A 16600-nucleotide genomic window follows, 5' to 3' on the forward strand; every position below is an offset into this window, starting at 1 on the left:
CAAAGTGCTGGGATTACAGGCATGAGCCACCATGCCCAGCCTTTCTTACAAATTTTAAAAAGTCAGTTATACCTGGTAAAGATGTATTCTTTTGTCTTTTTCTTTTTTTTTTTTTGAGATAGAGTCTCCCTTTGTCACCCAGGCTGGAGTGCCCTGGTGCAATCACAGTTCTACTGCAGCCTCCACCTCCTGGGCTCAAGGGATCCACCTACCTCGGCCTCCCCAGTAACTGGGGCCACAGACGCACACCATGCATGCCTAATTTTATTTGTATGTTCTATAGGGACAGGATCTCAAAATGTTGCCCAGGCTGGTCTGAAACTCCTGGGCTGAAGCAATTCTACCACCTTGGCCTCCCAAAGTGCTGGGATTATAGGGTGTAAGCCACTGTGCTTGGCCTAAAGATTTATTCTTTATCATCATTACTAAACATTTCACATTGTTTATCATCTTTAGTAACTGTAATAAAATACGAAACAGAAAAAAGAGAAACAGTGATAGGGCAAAAACAACAAAAAATATTTTTTAGAATATATGTTTGCATAGCAAGAAAATTAAAAAGAATCAACTCATAACTACTATAATTAATAAAAGAACACAGATATTGACCAGGCATAGTGGCTCACGCCTGTAATCCCAGCACTTTGGGAGGCTGAGGCGGGCTGATCACAAGGTCAGGAGATCGAGACCCATCCTGGCTAACACAGTGAAACCCTGTCTCTACTAAAAAATACAAAAAATTAGCCAGGCGTGGTGGCAGGTACCTGTAGTCCCAGCTACTCAGGAGGCTGAGGCAGGAGAATGGCGTGAACCTGGGAGGCAGAGGTTGCAGTGACCCGAGGTTGCGCTGCTGTACTCCAGCCTGTGAAACAGAGCAAGACTCTACCTCAAAAATAAATAAATAAATAAATAAGTAAAAACAAAGATATTAAATGTTAATGCTGCCAAAATCAATACATTTCTGTAAAATCATCAAAATCCAATTAGAATATATGTAAAATAAACTCACCCAAGCAAAATGAGTGATATGCATGATCTTTATAAGGAAAACTACAATGCTGATCGAGAGATACAAATGAAGACTTAAATGGGGAAAACACCATATTCTTCAACAGGAAAAATAAATATCATAAGGACCTTTATTTTTTTCAAGCTGTCTTACAGATTTGATGCAATTCTAATTAAAACATTATTTTTGGAGGCCATAAAAGAATGATTAGAAATTCATGAGAAAACATAGATATTTTATCTGATAATAAAATACATTACTCTCAGATAAGTAAATATATTACTATCAGATAATTAAATGCATTACTATGGTTTAAAACAATGCCTCTGATTAATCTCCCCTCCTCTCCAGTATTAATGGTAGAGCAAGCTCCCCAAGACCTCTGGGTCACACTGAAGCAGGATCTTGGTAGATGTTTATTTCCTTTCCTTTTTTCTCTTTTTCCCTGTGGTCTGCCCTCTGGTGACCTAAATCAGCAACTACGTTTTCACTGCTGCAAGACAGTTCACAACTTGTTATGGAAAGTCAAGGAATTAGGAGTGAGTGCCTGGGTCAAAAGGGCATTAAATCACATCTTCCAATCTTCCTATATAAAATAATATGATGTCTTGGTTTGGCAAAAACGCTGACAATTTTTAAAGCATGTTTCTTTTGTGTATGCTTGCAAATTTCCATAATGAAAAGTTAAAAACAGAAACAACAAAAAAGTATTGCTCCCACAAATATAAGTGACCAATATATAAAAGAATCCTCAGTCACATTAGCAATTAAACAAAGGCGAATTAAAACAAGTAAAATTTTTTTTTCATTCCAGACCAAAAAGAACATTGAAACATTAATAGCTTTTAGCGCTAAAGAGGATGTGGGAAAATAAGCAGCCAATCTTTTGGGGAGGGTATTAGTGCTATCTTTTGGAGGGCAATTAAGTAACACCAATGGAAAATATTATTGTTCCAAAAATGTTTCATATCCTTACACTCAGAATTCCACTTTTATCTTATGAAAATACTCATGGAAGAATGCAAAAATATATGTACATGAATGTTTGTTGTACCATTGCTTATGAGAGCAAAACATTGGAAATGAGTATGAATAAATACTTATTAAATAAGTTAAGATACATCACGTAATGGAATACATGCATCCTTTTATTTATTTATTTATTTATTTATTTATTTATTATTTTTTAGAGACAGGATCTCACTCTGTCACCCAGGCTGGAGTGTACTGGTGCAGTCATGGCTCATTGCAGCCTTGACCTCCCAGGATCAAGTGAACATCCCACCTTAGCCTCCCAAATAGCTGGGACTACAAGTGGGAGCCACCAAGCCCGGCAAATTATTGTATTTTTTGTGGAGATGGTAGTTTCACCATGTTGCCAGGCTGGTCTTGAGCTCCTGGGCTTGAAAGATTTGCCTGCCTTGGCCTCCCAAAATACTGGGATTATAGGCATGTGGCCCATGCATCCTTTTAAAAGAACAATCTCTTTTTATCAACACAGAAAGATATCCTTGGAAAATTAAGTACTGAAACAACTTGTATAAATGAGAATGGCCACATTTTGGTTAAAGAAGATAATAATATATGTTAATATGTTCATTTAAAACAAATTTGGAGGCCAATAACCAATTACAATGGTTTCCTTTAGATAGTAGGAAAACTGGGAGACTTTCACTTTCTTCATTGTATAGTTCTGTAATGTTTGATTTTTCAAATGCACATATATTACTGTTCAGCTTAATGTCCTGGGTTCCAAATATGCATCTTGAAGTTATTGTCATCATTTTCCTCAGAATATTCTAAAAGAGACTAGAGCAAATAGGACACTCAGTGACTTCTTTACTTGTCTGACAAGCATAAAGCCCAAGCTAGTGGCCTCCACAGTGGTGCACAAGATGATCCACTGATGCTCAGAGAAGAAGTACTAGAACATCAACATATATATTTTAATCTCATCCTTTGCTAATTTCCATTGTCAACTTTTGTTTTTAAATCATACATTATATAATTAATTATATTCATAAATGTATATTACATGTATATCATTTGTACATAAATATATACTCATATATTGGGGGAGCGTTCAAACATTTTTTTACTGATGGAGTATCTGATCAAAAGAGTTTAGGGTCCATTAATTTAGGCCAGAGCTGCCTTCAAGAGAACTAGAATTAGAGCTAACATAGATATAAACATTTTCCACAAGTTAGTTGTCCTCCCCAAAGTCACTAATACAGTACTTAAAGGGAAAAAAAAAAATCAGGAAAATAGGTGAGAAAACACAATGGAAGACATATGAAAGAGTCAACTCAGTAAGTAATAAAAGGTAGAAGAGAAGAGAAGAAAGTAAAATGGATAGAATGATTATTTACCTATACACAAATCAAATAATAAAACAATGGGGGAAAACTTTAACGAATAAAGAAAAGGAAGTCAAAAAGCAGGAATAATGCCACAAAACATTTAGGGATGAAAAAACCACATGCTATCCTGAAAAAAAAAAAAAAAAAGCAAATTGTCAAACAGTTAGAATTTAGAATGTAACACATATGTAGTTCTGTTTTTAGCATAATGCTTCAAGCACAGTATGCACTCAAGTAAAGAAAGAAAGGATTTTAGGTTATAGCATTTTACACCAAAGTGAGTGTGTTTAGCTGCAATTTGAAGGGTTAATGCATTTTTGTTATTTCTCTATTTTAAATTGAGCTGCTGAATATTTTATAGATTATGAGAAACAGAATTGAAAAAACAATGGAAATTTTGTGATGCTACATTTGCAAATGCAATGAAAAAGGTAACAATTCATTGGGAGAATTTGAAGATATGACAGGTAATTATTTATTTGCCAACCCTTGGAAACCTTCTCTATTACTTTGCTATCATATAAGCCAAATAATCAAATAAGAATATTTGCAGGCCGGGCACGGTGGCTCAAGCCTGTAATCCCAGCACTTTGGGAGGCCGAGACAGGCGGATCACGAGGTCAGGAGATCGAGACCATCCTGGCTAACACAGGGAAACCCCGTCTCTACTGAAAAATACAAAAAACTAGCCAGGCGAGGTGGCGGGCACCTGTAGTCCCAGCTACTTGGGAGGCTGAGGCAGGAGAATGGCGTAAACCCGGGAGGCAGAGCTCACAGTGAGCTGAGATCCAGCCACTGCACTCCAGCCTGGGCGACAGAGCGAGACTCCGTCTCCAAAAAAAAAAAAAAAAAAAAATTTTGCAATGAACTTATAATTTAGAACTTCTAAAATTTCTATAGTCAGAATAAAGGCAATTAACAGGATTAAAGCGGTGAACTTTTTCCTGCTCTTGAAAGCTGAATTCATTAGTGATGTTCTATAAAGTCTATAAATTATTTTTTAAAATGACACTTCCATTGTGTGGGTATTTTTAAGCCTATTGCTAATAGTAACTTTAAGCTATCTGATCTGGAATGTAAGCATGTTTTCTTAGAGTTAAAACAAAATGAAATCCTATTTGGCCAGTAGTTACAACTTTACCATCTCTCCCAGGGGCAGCAAAAAGAAATAGATTATTTTTAGGCAAATGTGAGGCACTATATTCTTAGATTATCATTCAGATATTCATCAAATATTCAATGAGGGTCTCTCAGTGCCAAACATTGTGTTGGAGTTGGAGATCCACTCATGAAATTAATGAGTCAGCCTCCTCCAGAATTCACAATTTCTCTAGTCCTTCCTTGATTAATTTTGCAATCTCCAAACTATTTGAGATATATCTGTGCATGTGTATGGATGTGTAGACTCATGAATATAAAACATTACTATAAAAAAGATAACTACTTAACATTTAACCATGATTATTGTAGGACGTGCAACACTTACTCTTAAAAAATGTAAAGTACAAGTATCTTTAAAAGCCGCATAATGTGGGATTCAACAATTCTACTTTTAGGAATTCATCTTCACAAAATGATAAAGGTTAGCAGCAAATATTTAATTACAAGGATGCTCATAGTAGAATTATTATTATTGTTATTATTATTATTTTAAGACAGGGTCTCACTGTGTTGCCCAGCTGGAGCACAGTAGTGTAATCAGAGCTCACTGCAGCCTCGAACTCCTGGCTTTAAGCAATCTTCCCATCTCAGCCTCCTGAGTAGCTGAGACTACAGGTGCTCGCCACCACTCATTGATAATTTTTTTTTCTTTTACAGCGGCAAGGTCTCGCTATGTTGCCCAGGCGTTATTTTTTTTAAGGGCAAGAAACATCTTAGATCAATACAGGATTGCTTACATAAATTATGTTCACACAATGGGAAACTAGGTAATATTAAAAAGGATTATGTAGAAATGTCTTCATTGATACGGAAAAAATTCCATGATATATTAGAAAGTGAAAATTAGAAGTTTCCTTGTTGCTTAGGTGTCCAGTACGAAAACAAGTCCCGACTGTGCTCTGAGCCTGGGCAAGACACTTGACCTCACAGACTCAGTTCTTCCGTCCGTTATGTGTGGAATTTGTGTTACCCTCAAACTCATATGCTGAAGTCCTAATCCACAGTGCCTCAGAATGCAATTGTATTTGGAGATACAGTTTTTAAAGAGGTAATTAAGTTAAAATGAGGCTATTAGGGGGCCTTAATCCAATATGGCTGATGTCCTTGTAAGAAAAGGAGATGAGTACACAGGCTGTACAGGGGTAAGACCACGTATAGACACAGGGAGAAGACAGCCTTCCGCAAGGCAAGATGAGAAGCCTCAAAGGAAACCAACCCTGCCAACAACTTGATCAGAGACTTTTAGATTTCAGAACTTTCAGAAAGTAAATGTCTGTTGCTCAAGCCACCCAGTCTGTGGTAATTTGTTACAGCACTCCTAGCAAACTAATACACTATCTAGAAGAGGGAGAAAATCTTAATATTATCTTTATTTAGCTCACAAGTTTGCTGTAAGTCAAACAGATGTAATCCCTTTGTAAACTGTAAAACACTACATAAATGTGAACAATTGTTATTCACATGGTCCTTGAAAATGCAGTCATGTTGTTATGATTTGAATTTTATATTCCTTTAGTAGGGCAGACACTCAGTATCAGTACAGGAGATGGGGAGAAGCAAGAGATTTCCTAGGGCTGTAGCAAAAAACACAAATGATTTGTCATTGAAAGAAGAGGCAAAATAAAAGGAATAGTTCCTTACATTCATGCTGCAAATTTGAAAGCAAACAGATACCTAAACTACATATAATAACAATATCTAATATGTATTAAGCATTTACTAAGTACCTAGCATAATCCCAAGTACTTTTAATATGTGTTCTTGGCCAAGTGCGGTGGCTCACGCCTGTAATCCTAGCACTTTGGGAGGCTGAGGCGGGCGGATTGCCTGAGCTCAGGAGTTCAAGACCAGTCTGGACAACATGGTGAAACCCTGTCTCTACTAAAATCCAAAAAATTAGCCGGGCATGGCCGCATGGGCCTGTAGTCCCAGCTACTCAGGAGGCTGAGGTAGAAGAATTGCTTGAACCCGGGTGGCAGAGGTTGCAGTGAGCCAAGATTGCGCCATTGCACACCAGCCTAGGTGACAGTGAGACTTTGTCCCTCTCTAATTAAATCTCATATCATATGTTCTCTAAATCTCATATCAACCCTATGGTAAAAGTGCTTGTTGTGTGTATGTGTGTAGTGCACCGTGTGTGTGTGTGTGTGTGTATATATATATATGTTTATTTATGTATGTGCATCTATTTTCGTTTTGTTACATGTATTTTTTTTTTTTTTTTTTTGGAGACGAGGTTCACTCTATCGCCCAGGCTGGAGTGCAGTGGTGCAATCTTTGCTCATTGCAACCTCTGTCTCCCGGGTTCAAGCAATTCTCCTGCCTCAACCTCCCAATTAGCTGGGAGTACAGGCGCCCGTCACCACACCGAGCTAATTTTTAGTAGAGACGAGGTTTTGCTGTTGGGCAGGCTGGTCTCAAACTCCTGACCTCAAGTGATCCACCCACCTTGGCCTCGCAAAGTCCTGGGAGACAAGAGCGAAACTCCGTCTCAAAACAAGAACAACAACAAAAAAAACAGTTCTTTTAGGATGAAATACTATATTCCTCCTAAAGTGGTTTAGATGGTCACCAAACTAAGGATACCAAATATTCTTACACTTTCAACTGCAGTGAGCCGAGATGTCACCACTGCACTCCAGCATGGGTGACAGAGCAAGACTCCCTCTCAACAAAAAAAAAGGGGGGTGGGTTGGCAGGGGGACTATCATTTTAACCTAGTAGATTGGCAAAGATAATTCTTAAAAAATATTTAAAATAATTAGTTCAGTAATTTTCCCTTGAGAATTTGTTCAAGGGAAATAATGAGACTAGAGTTCAAAAACATATGTGCAAGTATATTCATTACACAATTGTTAATGGGTTTAAAAAATTCAAGTAATTTAATGTAGCAATTGACGTTTGGTCAAATTAACCAAGATATATATTCTTTCATTTAGCAATTCTGTTGGAATCTATCCCTTGGAATAGTAAATAAAACCAACAGTTCTCAGGATGCAACATTTACAACAGCAGTTTGTAGAAGCAAAAAATGGCAAATCCACAGCACGGAGGAGGAAAAAGAAAAAAATTGCACATGGCCAGGCACGCTGCCTCACGCCTGTAATCCCAGTTCTTTGGGAGGTGGAGGCGGGCGAATCACCTGAAGTCAGGAGTTCCAGGCCAACCTGGCCAACATGGCGAAACCCTGTCTCTACTAAAACTACAAAAATTAGCTGGGTGTGGTGGCACATGCCTGTAATCCCAGCTACTCAGGAGGCTGACGCACAGGAGAATCGTTTGAACCCAGGAGGCTAAGGCTGCAGGGAACCGAGATCACGCCACTGCACTCCAGCCTGGGCGACAAAGCAAGACTCCGTCTCAAACAAAACAAAACAAAACAAACAAACAAAAAAAGGACACATAATGATCATCTTTATGCATTCAGGTAAGATATTGTGTGCACATTCACGAAATAAAAATAGACTAAAGGGTGGTTTATGGAATACCATGCAGTTGTGTATGTGTATGTGTGTATATATATGTGGTTGTCTGAAGACATTTTGGAACTCCAAACACCTTGACAACGACCACTGAATACCCCCATTCCACCTAAAAGCTGAATTGGAGTTACAAGATTTGGTTACCAAGGCACTTATTTGAGCATTAACTTTTATTTTGCCCTTGAAAAGCTCCTAATTCTAGTTATCTTTATCCAAGCTTAGTAAGAGGTTCAAGACCTGACTGAAGATACAGATGCAAACTGACTAAGACAATGAGCGAGTCTCACACACCTCGGCTTTGTATTTTCAGACAACCCTTTACTTACAAACTTCTGGGCCAATGGTCTGAAAATGGTTGGGACTGAGGTGCTGGGGATACAATGATGAACTGCAGCCGCTGAAGCCCTGTCAGGTGGAGGAGGCCCGGTTACCTCAGACCCTCACTGAGCCTTTTCTTTTTTTTTTCTTTTGAGACGCAGTCTCCCAGGCTGCATTGCAGTGGCTCACTGCAACCTCCGCCTCCCGGGCTCAAGCCATTCTCCTGCCTCAGCCTCCCGAGTAGCTGGGATTAAAGGCGGCGCTACCACGCCAAGCTAATTTTTGTATTTTTGGTAGAGACGAGGTTTCACCATGTTGGCCAGGCTGGTCTCGACTTCCTGACCTCAGGGGATCCGTAAGCCTCAGCCTCCCAAAGTGCTGGGATCACAGGAACCAGCCACTGCGCCCGGCTACTGCGCCTTTTCTAAACCTTGGCTCCTACGTACTTATCAGAAGAGAGAGCGCCGAGAATCTGTCTACGACTTCCAGCCAATGGCTACACTTCTTTTCTCAGCCCTCGTCCACTCTTCTATTTTAACCAATCAGAAACGTTTTTCAAACGTTTGCCCTCCCCCCTAAGTGCGCAGGCTCCTGGAAAGTTGTCTTCACTTCCGGGCCGCGGTCTAGGGCGGCTACGTGTGTTGCCATAGCGACCATTTTGCGTTAACTGGTTGGTAGCTTCTCTCCTGGGGGTTGAGCGACTGCGGGCCAGCTCTTCCCCTACTCCCTCTCGGCTCCTTGTGGCCCAAAGGCCTAAGCGGGGTCTGGCGGTCTGGCCTAGGGATATTGCCCGTTGCCCCTTTGGGGCGGAATGGCTGCGGAAGAAGAGGACGAGGTGGAGTGGGTGGTGGAGAGCATCGCGGGATTCCTGAGAGGCCCAGACTGGTCCATCCCCATCTTGGACTTTGTGGAACAGAAATGTGAAGGTAAAAACCAGAGTCCGAACCGACAGTCCTCTTCTCCTCTCTCACACCAGCGACGGGCAGGGGGTTGGTAACCACAAATTATCTCTCGTCTCTCCCATCCCCTGTGTCCACCCCTGTCGCCAGGTCTTGTTCCCCTCACCCCCTTCTCCACCCCCGTCGTCAGGTTTAGAGCTGGTTATGTAGGAGCAATTCCTTTCACCCTGCCAATGTGTTGTTTCGCAGACCTGAAAATGGGGACCGAGGCTCCCCTTCCCTGGGGCCCAAGCGCACGTCCGAAGAACATTAGACTTGAATCGTAAATTCGGTCTCTCATCCTGTCCCGAACGTTTCTGCCCTGGGCAGGTGGACTATTTGGCTGGGCTTCTTCAACAGCTTTCCCAGACTTGAGAGGAGAAGCGTCGGTTTACCTGAGTTCCTTATGATCCCTAGCATTTCGCCCGATGTAGTCAGCTTAGGAAATGAGAAATGATTCACTCCAAACCAACAGTTAACTGAAAAGGAGGGCATGTGATAACTCCAGGAAGCCCAGAGCCGGTGATCTTGGTGAGCTCTCTACTCTTGGCTATACCAAAACTTTGCGAGGTGGGGCCGGGAACCATTCTTGGAACAAATGAGGCGTATAGATATGGCATTATATTCCCTGTGAAGGACAGACACCTCCGGGTTCTGAGCAGTTCTTCACGCTTGGAGTTCTGCATTCAGTTCCTGGAGACTTTGCAGCCCATTCGCAGAAAAGGAACCAGAAAACACGTCATGTAAATGAGTGCCCAAGCGTTATTGTGGTTGTTTAGTCGGGCAAGACTTTGAGGGTAGTAATATTAATCAGTTATTTGAACATCTGTTTTGTGTTGTAAGGTTCAATGAAATAGAGCTAGGGTCAGTTGGTACAAGCTACAGGGAAACAAATTTCAGTGAAGGAAGTGCTTCATGACAGAATGTATCCAAGATGAGTCAGCCTGTGTCGGAAGGTAATGAGCTTCCCGGCTCCAGCAGTGTTTGAATGGATCTGATAGCGACTTAATAGGGTTAGAGGGATTCAGCTATTCAGCTATCAAATGGTCGGTTATCCTGGATGACCTTTTAAGACTTCTTTAAATTCCAAGATATCATGAATCTGGTAAAGATGAAATTCAGTTTGACCACTGAATCTTTTTATTACATTTTCATTGCTATAATCGAAATTCAAATCATAGTTATTAAAGGGTTGTTTTTACAGGTAATTTTAAAACAGTGTTCAAAAACGAAATAACTTCTATTTGTACTCCTTTTTTTTTTTTTTTTTTTTTGGGAGACGGAATGTCGCTCTGTTGCCCAGGCTGGAGTGCAGTGGCGCGATCTTGGCTCATTGCATTGCTTTATACATATGATTATTCAGTAAACACTTGTTTTGATTTTATTTAACTTCATTATTTATCTGTGGTAACAAAAATGGACTGGTCACTTTCCATAACATTTACATCAGCAAAATTCCAGTACAATAAAATAATCTGGAACCGATTGTAAAATGATTTAACCATTAACAATAATATTCCATTAAAAGTGATGAAGAAATTATTGCCTCATATTGATTGAAATGTGTTTTTGTCTTAAATATGAGGTAGTATTCATTTTAAATATTTTCTCGAGTAGGCAAAAAAGCTGGTTTACAATTAATAGTATATATACATGTGGTGTGTATATATATATATATATATTTTTTTTTTTTTTTCTTTTCTTTTCTTTTCTTTTTTTTTTTTTTTTGAGGTGGAGTCTCACTCTGTCGCCCAGGCTGGAGTGCAGTGGTGCAATCTCGGCTCACTGCAACCTCCGTCTCTCGGGTTCGAGCAGTTCTCTTGCCTCAGCCTCCCAATTATCTGGGTCTACAGGTGCGCGCAACCACGCCTGGCTGATTTTTGTATTTTTAGTAGAGACAGGGTTTCATCACGTCGGCCAGGGTGGCCTTGAACTCCTGATCTTAGGTGATCCACCCACCTTGGCCTCTGAAAGTGCTGGGATTACAGGTATGAGCCACAGTGCCTGGCCAATAGTATATATTTTTAGATATATTTGTTTATATATTTTTCAAAGATAAACCCTAAGAATTCAAAGCTGAAGAGCCAGGTTGTAAGAATGATAGTTCTATTTCTAAGGAATAGATTTTTAAATTTGCATTAATAAAATGATTTGTTTTTTACACTGTGTAATATCTTCTTTTAAATTTAGTTTTTGATGATGAAGAAGAAAGCAAATTGACCTATACAGAGATTCATCAGGAATACAAAGAACTAGTGAGTATTTTTTTTTTCACTGATCTTTAAGGTAATTAGGCTAATATTACTTATAGCTTTTCTAAATGAAGAAAAATAGTTTTACATTAAAAATCCTTAATTTTACAAAAATCCAGTCTACCTTAACAATAGTGCCAGTTATATCTGTCTCCACAGGTGCTCTGAGTATCTCATTTGGATGACTTCTTATCTCCTCTACTCTATGTAATAGTTTTACAACTCTTTATGGGTTCTTTCATGTGTTCTTTATATCTTATTCTAATTTTGTTGATGCATCCAGGGACATATGATTCACTTAGTCATGGTTGTCCTGTGATTTTTTTGTTTTTTATTTTTGAGACAGGGTCTTGCTGTGTCACCCAGGCTGGAGTGCAGTGGCACTATCACAGCTCATTGTAGCCTCCACTTCCCCAGGCTCAAGTGATCCTCCCATCTCAGCCTCCAGAGTAGCTGGGACTACAGGTGTGCACCACCATACCCTGCTAATTTTTTTGCATTTCGTAGAGATGGGGTTTCTCCATGTTTCCCAGGCTGGTGTCGAACTCCAGAGCTCAGGTGATCCACCTGTCTGGGCCTCCCAAAGTGTTGGGATTACAGGCATGAGCCACTGTGCCTGGCCTGTCTTGTGATTTTAAAAAATGCCTCTGGCAGTGGGGCAGGTGGATTGCTTGAGCCAAGGAGTTCGAGACAAGCCTGGGCAACATGGTGAAACTCCATCTTTATAAAAATTACAAAAATTAGTCAGTCATGATGGCATGCGCCTGTAGTCCTAGCTGCTTGGGAGGCTGAAGTGGGAGGATGATCTCTTGAGCCCAGAAGGTCAAGGCTGCAGTGAGTCATTACTGTGCCATCATACTCCAGTCTGGACAACAGAGTAAGACCCTGTCTCAAAAAAAGAAAAGAAAAGAAAAGGCCAGGCGTGGTGGCTCATGCCGGTAATCCCAGCACTTTGGGAGGCCAGGGTGGCAGATCACCTGGGGTCAGGAATTCAAGACCAGCCTAGCCAACATGGTGAAACCCCATCTCTACTAAAAAATAAAGATATAAAAATTAGTCAGGTATTGTGGCGGGCGCCTGTAGTCACAGCTACTCAGGAGGCTGAGGCAGGAGAATTGCTTGAGCCTGGGAGGCAGAGGTTGCAGTGAGCCGAGATCACACCACTGCACTCCAGCCTGGGTGACAGAGTGAGCCTCCATCTCAAAAAAGAAAAGAAAAGGAAAAAAAAAAGGCCTCTGGGTAGCAGAAGAGTTGTGCCACACTGAACTTTATAATCCTGACTTCAACTATTTCTGTTGGAAGAAATACAATTTCATGTGATTTTCAACAAAAATATTAACTTTTAATTTGTGTTTTGGTGAAAGACAATGTCACTGCCTTGTAATATTATGTAGATTAATATTTGCAAAAAATTCGATGATACTTTTCTAAACTCAATACTTAATATGCAAACTGTCATGTAGAATTTTTCTATGTAATTATAAAAGTTAAACTTTGTTTTTTTAGGTTGAAAAGCTGTTAGAAGGTTACCTCAAAGAAATTGGAATTAATGAAGATCAATTTCAAGAAGCATGCACTTCTCCTCTTGCAAAGACCCATACCTCACAGGTTTTTGCTTTGTGCTATTATGCTAACAAACAGTTTTAACAAATGCCCAGGGTTTCACTCAAATTTGAATGTTTGATTGACAAAGCGTAATATTTTAGACATTGTGAGAGGTAGAAAGATAACTCATCACATAAGAGTTCTTTTTGAGAGCAACCCTGAAAAATGATACTTTGAGGCATTAATGAACTGATGCAACTCAAAGTGACATTTCTAAACTCAGAACTAGAATACGATCACAGGGTTTATACAAACTACTGCTTTATTTACATAGATCTCCAATCATTCTGCAGTTGCTCCTTTTATAATTTTAGCAGATCCACAGTCAGTTGCTCCTGCGGCTTCCTTCTCTTGGAACTACTTATATTATCTTACTGGTTGTGTAGTGCTAGGCTGAAGTAGTAATACATATGTTTATAAACTAATGTTTGTTTTTGTTGTGTTTTTTGATATGGGGTCTCACTCCGTTGCTCAGGCTGGAGTGTAGTGGTGCAATTGCAGCTTATTGTAGGCTCAACTCCCCTGGGCTCAGGTAATCCTCCCACCTCAGCTTCCCTAGTAGCTGGGACTACAGGTGCCACACCAGCACACCTGGCTAATTTTTGTATTTTTTTTTGTAGGGACAGGGTGTTGCTGTGTTGCCCAGGCTGTTCTTGAACTCTGGGCTCAAGGGATTTGCCCATCTTGGCCTCCCAAAGTGCTAGGATTACAGGCGTGAGCCACCACGCCCAGTCTATAAACTAATGTTTATTGAGGGCTTCTGCTAGTTGATATTTTGAGCACTTGACATGTTTTGTCTCATTTAATCTTCCTGACACCTCTTAAGAAACTGGTACTATATAACTTCCATTTAGAAATGAGGAAACCAGGCCGGGCATGGTGGCTCACGCCTGTAATCCCAGCACCTTGGGAGGCTGAGGCAGGTGGATCACTTAAGGCTAGGAGTTTGAGACCAACCTGACCAACATGGAGAAACCCCGTCTGTACTAAAAATACAAAATTAGCTGGGCATGGTGGCGCATGCCTGTAATCCCAGCTACTCGGGAGGCTGAGGCAGGAGAATCACTTGAACCTGGGAGGCAGAGGTTGTGGTGAGCTGAGATCGCGCCATTGCACTCCAGCCTGGGCAATAAAAACAAAACTTTCTTTAAAAAAAAAGAAAAAGAAAAAGAAGTGAGGAAACCAAAGCACAGAGATATTAAGCAAATAGTCCAAAGTCCACAGCTAAATAAGTAGTAGAGCCAGTATCCCCAGTCCAGGCAAGCCAACTGAGTGTCCTTGCTTAGAGGGTGAGGACTGGGATATGTTGCTACTACCCAAGTAGCCTTCTGCTCAAAAACTGAAAGCCAGGAAGTGGCTCACGCCTATAATTCCAGCACTTTGGGAGACCAAGACAGGAGGATTGCTTGAGGCCAGGGGTTTGAAACCAGCCTGGGCAACATAGTGAGACCCCATCTTTAAAAAAAATCTTAAAAGTTAGCTTGTTGTAGGTTGTGGTGGTGTTCTCCTAGAGTACCCCTACTCAGGAGGCTGAAGTAGGAGCATCACTTGAGCCTAGGAGGTTGAAGCTGCAGTAAGACAAGATCATGCCACTGTACTCCAGCCTAGGCAACAGATTAAGACCCATCCCCAAAAAACAAACCACTGGCTTTGGCATCTCATTTTCTACCAAATAAACTGTAATTTCTTAGCAATATATGATAAGAATTAAGATGAGACTCCACATTATATTTTTAGCCATGATCTCTTGCTATAGTTCTCTAATATATTATATTCTACTGCCATTCCAGGTAACTTTCTCTTTTTTTTTTTTTCTTTTGAGACGGAGTTTCGCTCTTGTCGCTCAGGCTGGAGTACAATGTCGCAATCTCAGCTCACTGCAACCTCTGCCTCCCAGGGTCAAGTGATTCTCCTGCCTCAGCCTCCCAAGTAGCTGGGATTACAGGCACCCACCACCATGCCAGGCTAATTTTTTGTATTTTTAGTAGAGGCAGGGTTTCACTATGTTGGCCAAGCTGGTCTCGAACTCCTGACCTCAGGCGATCCACCTGCCTCGACCTCCCAAAGTACTGGGATTACAGACGTGAGCCACCGTGCCCAGCCGCCACTTGCTCTTATAAGCATCTGTGCACCTACCTTTGCTCATGCTGTCCCTTGACCTGGAATATATGACCCCCTCCCCAGATCACTCCATCATTCCTTTCATAATGTGAAGAAATCCTCATTATCAGGGCCTGGTTGAAATGCTACTTGTTATAGCAGCTTTGCTGCTTATTCTAGTCAGACCAGAATTCATTCTACTTAACTAGGCCAATTTTAAATTGTTATTTTTGTTACTCTGCCTTGAATTATAGTTTCCTACAAGTCTACTTGCCCTACTAAATTGTAAGTCCTTTGAGCTGTTTTTAGTATCTCTGCACTCCCTGCTGGTAGAACAGAGATGAAAACTTAGTTCTTAGTACATAGTTCTCAATAGATGTTTATTAATTTAAATTATCTTATTATGATGGCCTAGAAGAGGTTGCTTTGACTACTTTTTAATCCAGCACTTCCTCTTTTGCACAACTTTTCATTTGATGATCACCCTTAATTCTAGGAATAGAAAATATTTTTTGTTTGTTTGTTTTTGTTTTTGAGACAGGGTCTTTCTCTGCCACCCTGGCTGGACTGCAGTGGTGCAGTCATAGTTCTGTGCAACCTCTAACTCCTGGGTTCAAGTGAATCTCCTGCCTCAGCCTCCTGAGTAGCTAGGACTATAGCTGTATACCATTATGCTTGGCTAATTTTTCAGTTTTTTTGTAGAGAGGGGGTCATTCTGTGTTGTCCAGGCTGGTCTTGAGCTCCTGGCATCAAGCAATCCTCCTGCCTCAGCCTCCCAAAGCTCTGGGGTTACAGGTATGAGCCACTATATTTTGGCTGGGTGTGATAGCTCCTACCTGTAATCCCAGTACTTCGGGAGGCTGAGGCAGGAGGACTGCTTTAGGCCAGGGGCTCAATACCAGCCTAGGCCACAGTGTAAGACCCCATCTCTACAAAAAATAAAAATATAAGAATTAGCTGGGCATGGTGACACACTGCTGTAGCCCTAGCTACTTGGGAGACTGAAGTGGGAGGATTGCTTGAGCCTAAGAATTTGAGGCTGCAGTGAGGTATGACTGTACCACTGTACTCCAGCCTGGCCTGCAGAGTTTGACCCTATCTCTAAAAAAAAAAAATAATAAAATAATTAAAATGTTATTGGTATGCCCACATTAATGTGAAAAAATCTGGCAGTTTCCAAGAAGACATAACAATCTTTAATGTGTATGCACCTAATAACAAAGCAACAAAATGTGTGAGGCAGAAACGGAACTGCAAGGAGAAATAGATGAATACATGATTATAGTTGGAGACTTCAACACCCTCTATCAGTATCGGACAGATCCAGTCATTAGGAAATCAGTAGAGACATAGTTGAACTAAACAGCGCCTT

The 16600-nt window shown here is 40.7% G+C and overlaps 1 protein-coding gene across 4 annotated transcripts in view; it reads left to right on the forward strand.

The window, feature by feature from the left end:
- Positions 1-8972: 8972 nt before the first annotated feature.
- The window catches only part of CFAP36 (cilia and flagella associated protein 36), a 28442-nt gene continuing 20814 nt past the window's right edge, over positions 8973-16600 (forward strand). For all 4 annotated transcript variants that reach the window (XM_073023012.1, XM_073023011.1, XM_007970573.3 and 1 more), the window contains exons 1-3: positions 8973-9259; positions 11462-11526; positions 13030-13131. In XM_073023012.1, the coding sequence (XP_072879113.1) occupies positions 9145-9259; positions 11462-11526; positions 13030-13131 (282 nt within the window). In that variant the 5' untranslated portion in view covers positions 8973-9144. The remainder of the gene's footprint in view (positions 9260-11461; positions 11527-13029; positions 13132-16600) is intronic.

Source organism: Chlorocebus sabaeus, chromosome 14 (assembly GCF_047675955.1).
Source record: "Chlorocebus sabaeus isolate Y175 chromosome 14, mChlSab1.0.hap1, whole genome shotgun sequence".
Taxonomy (NCBI): Eukaryota; Metazoa; Chordata; class Mammalia; order Primates; family Cercopithecidae; genus Chlorocebus; species Chlorocebus sabaeus.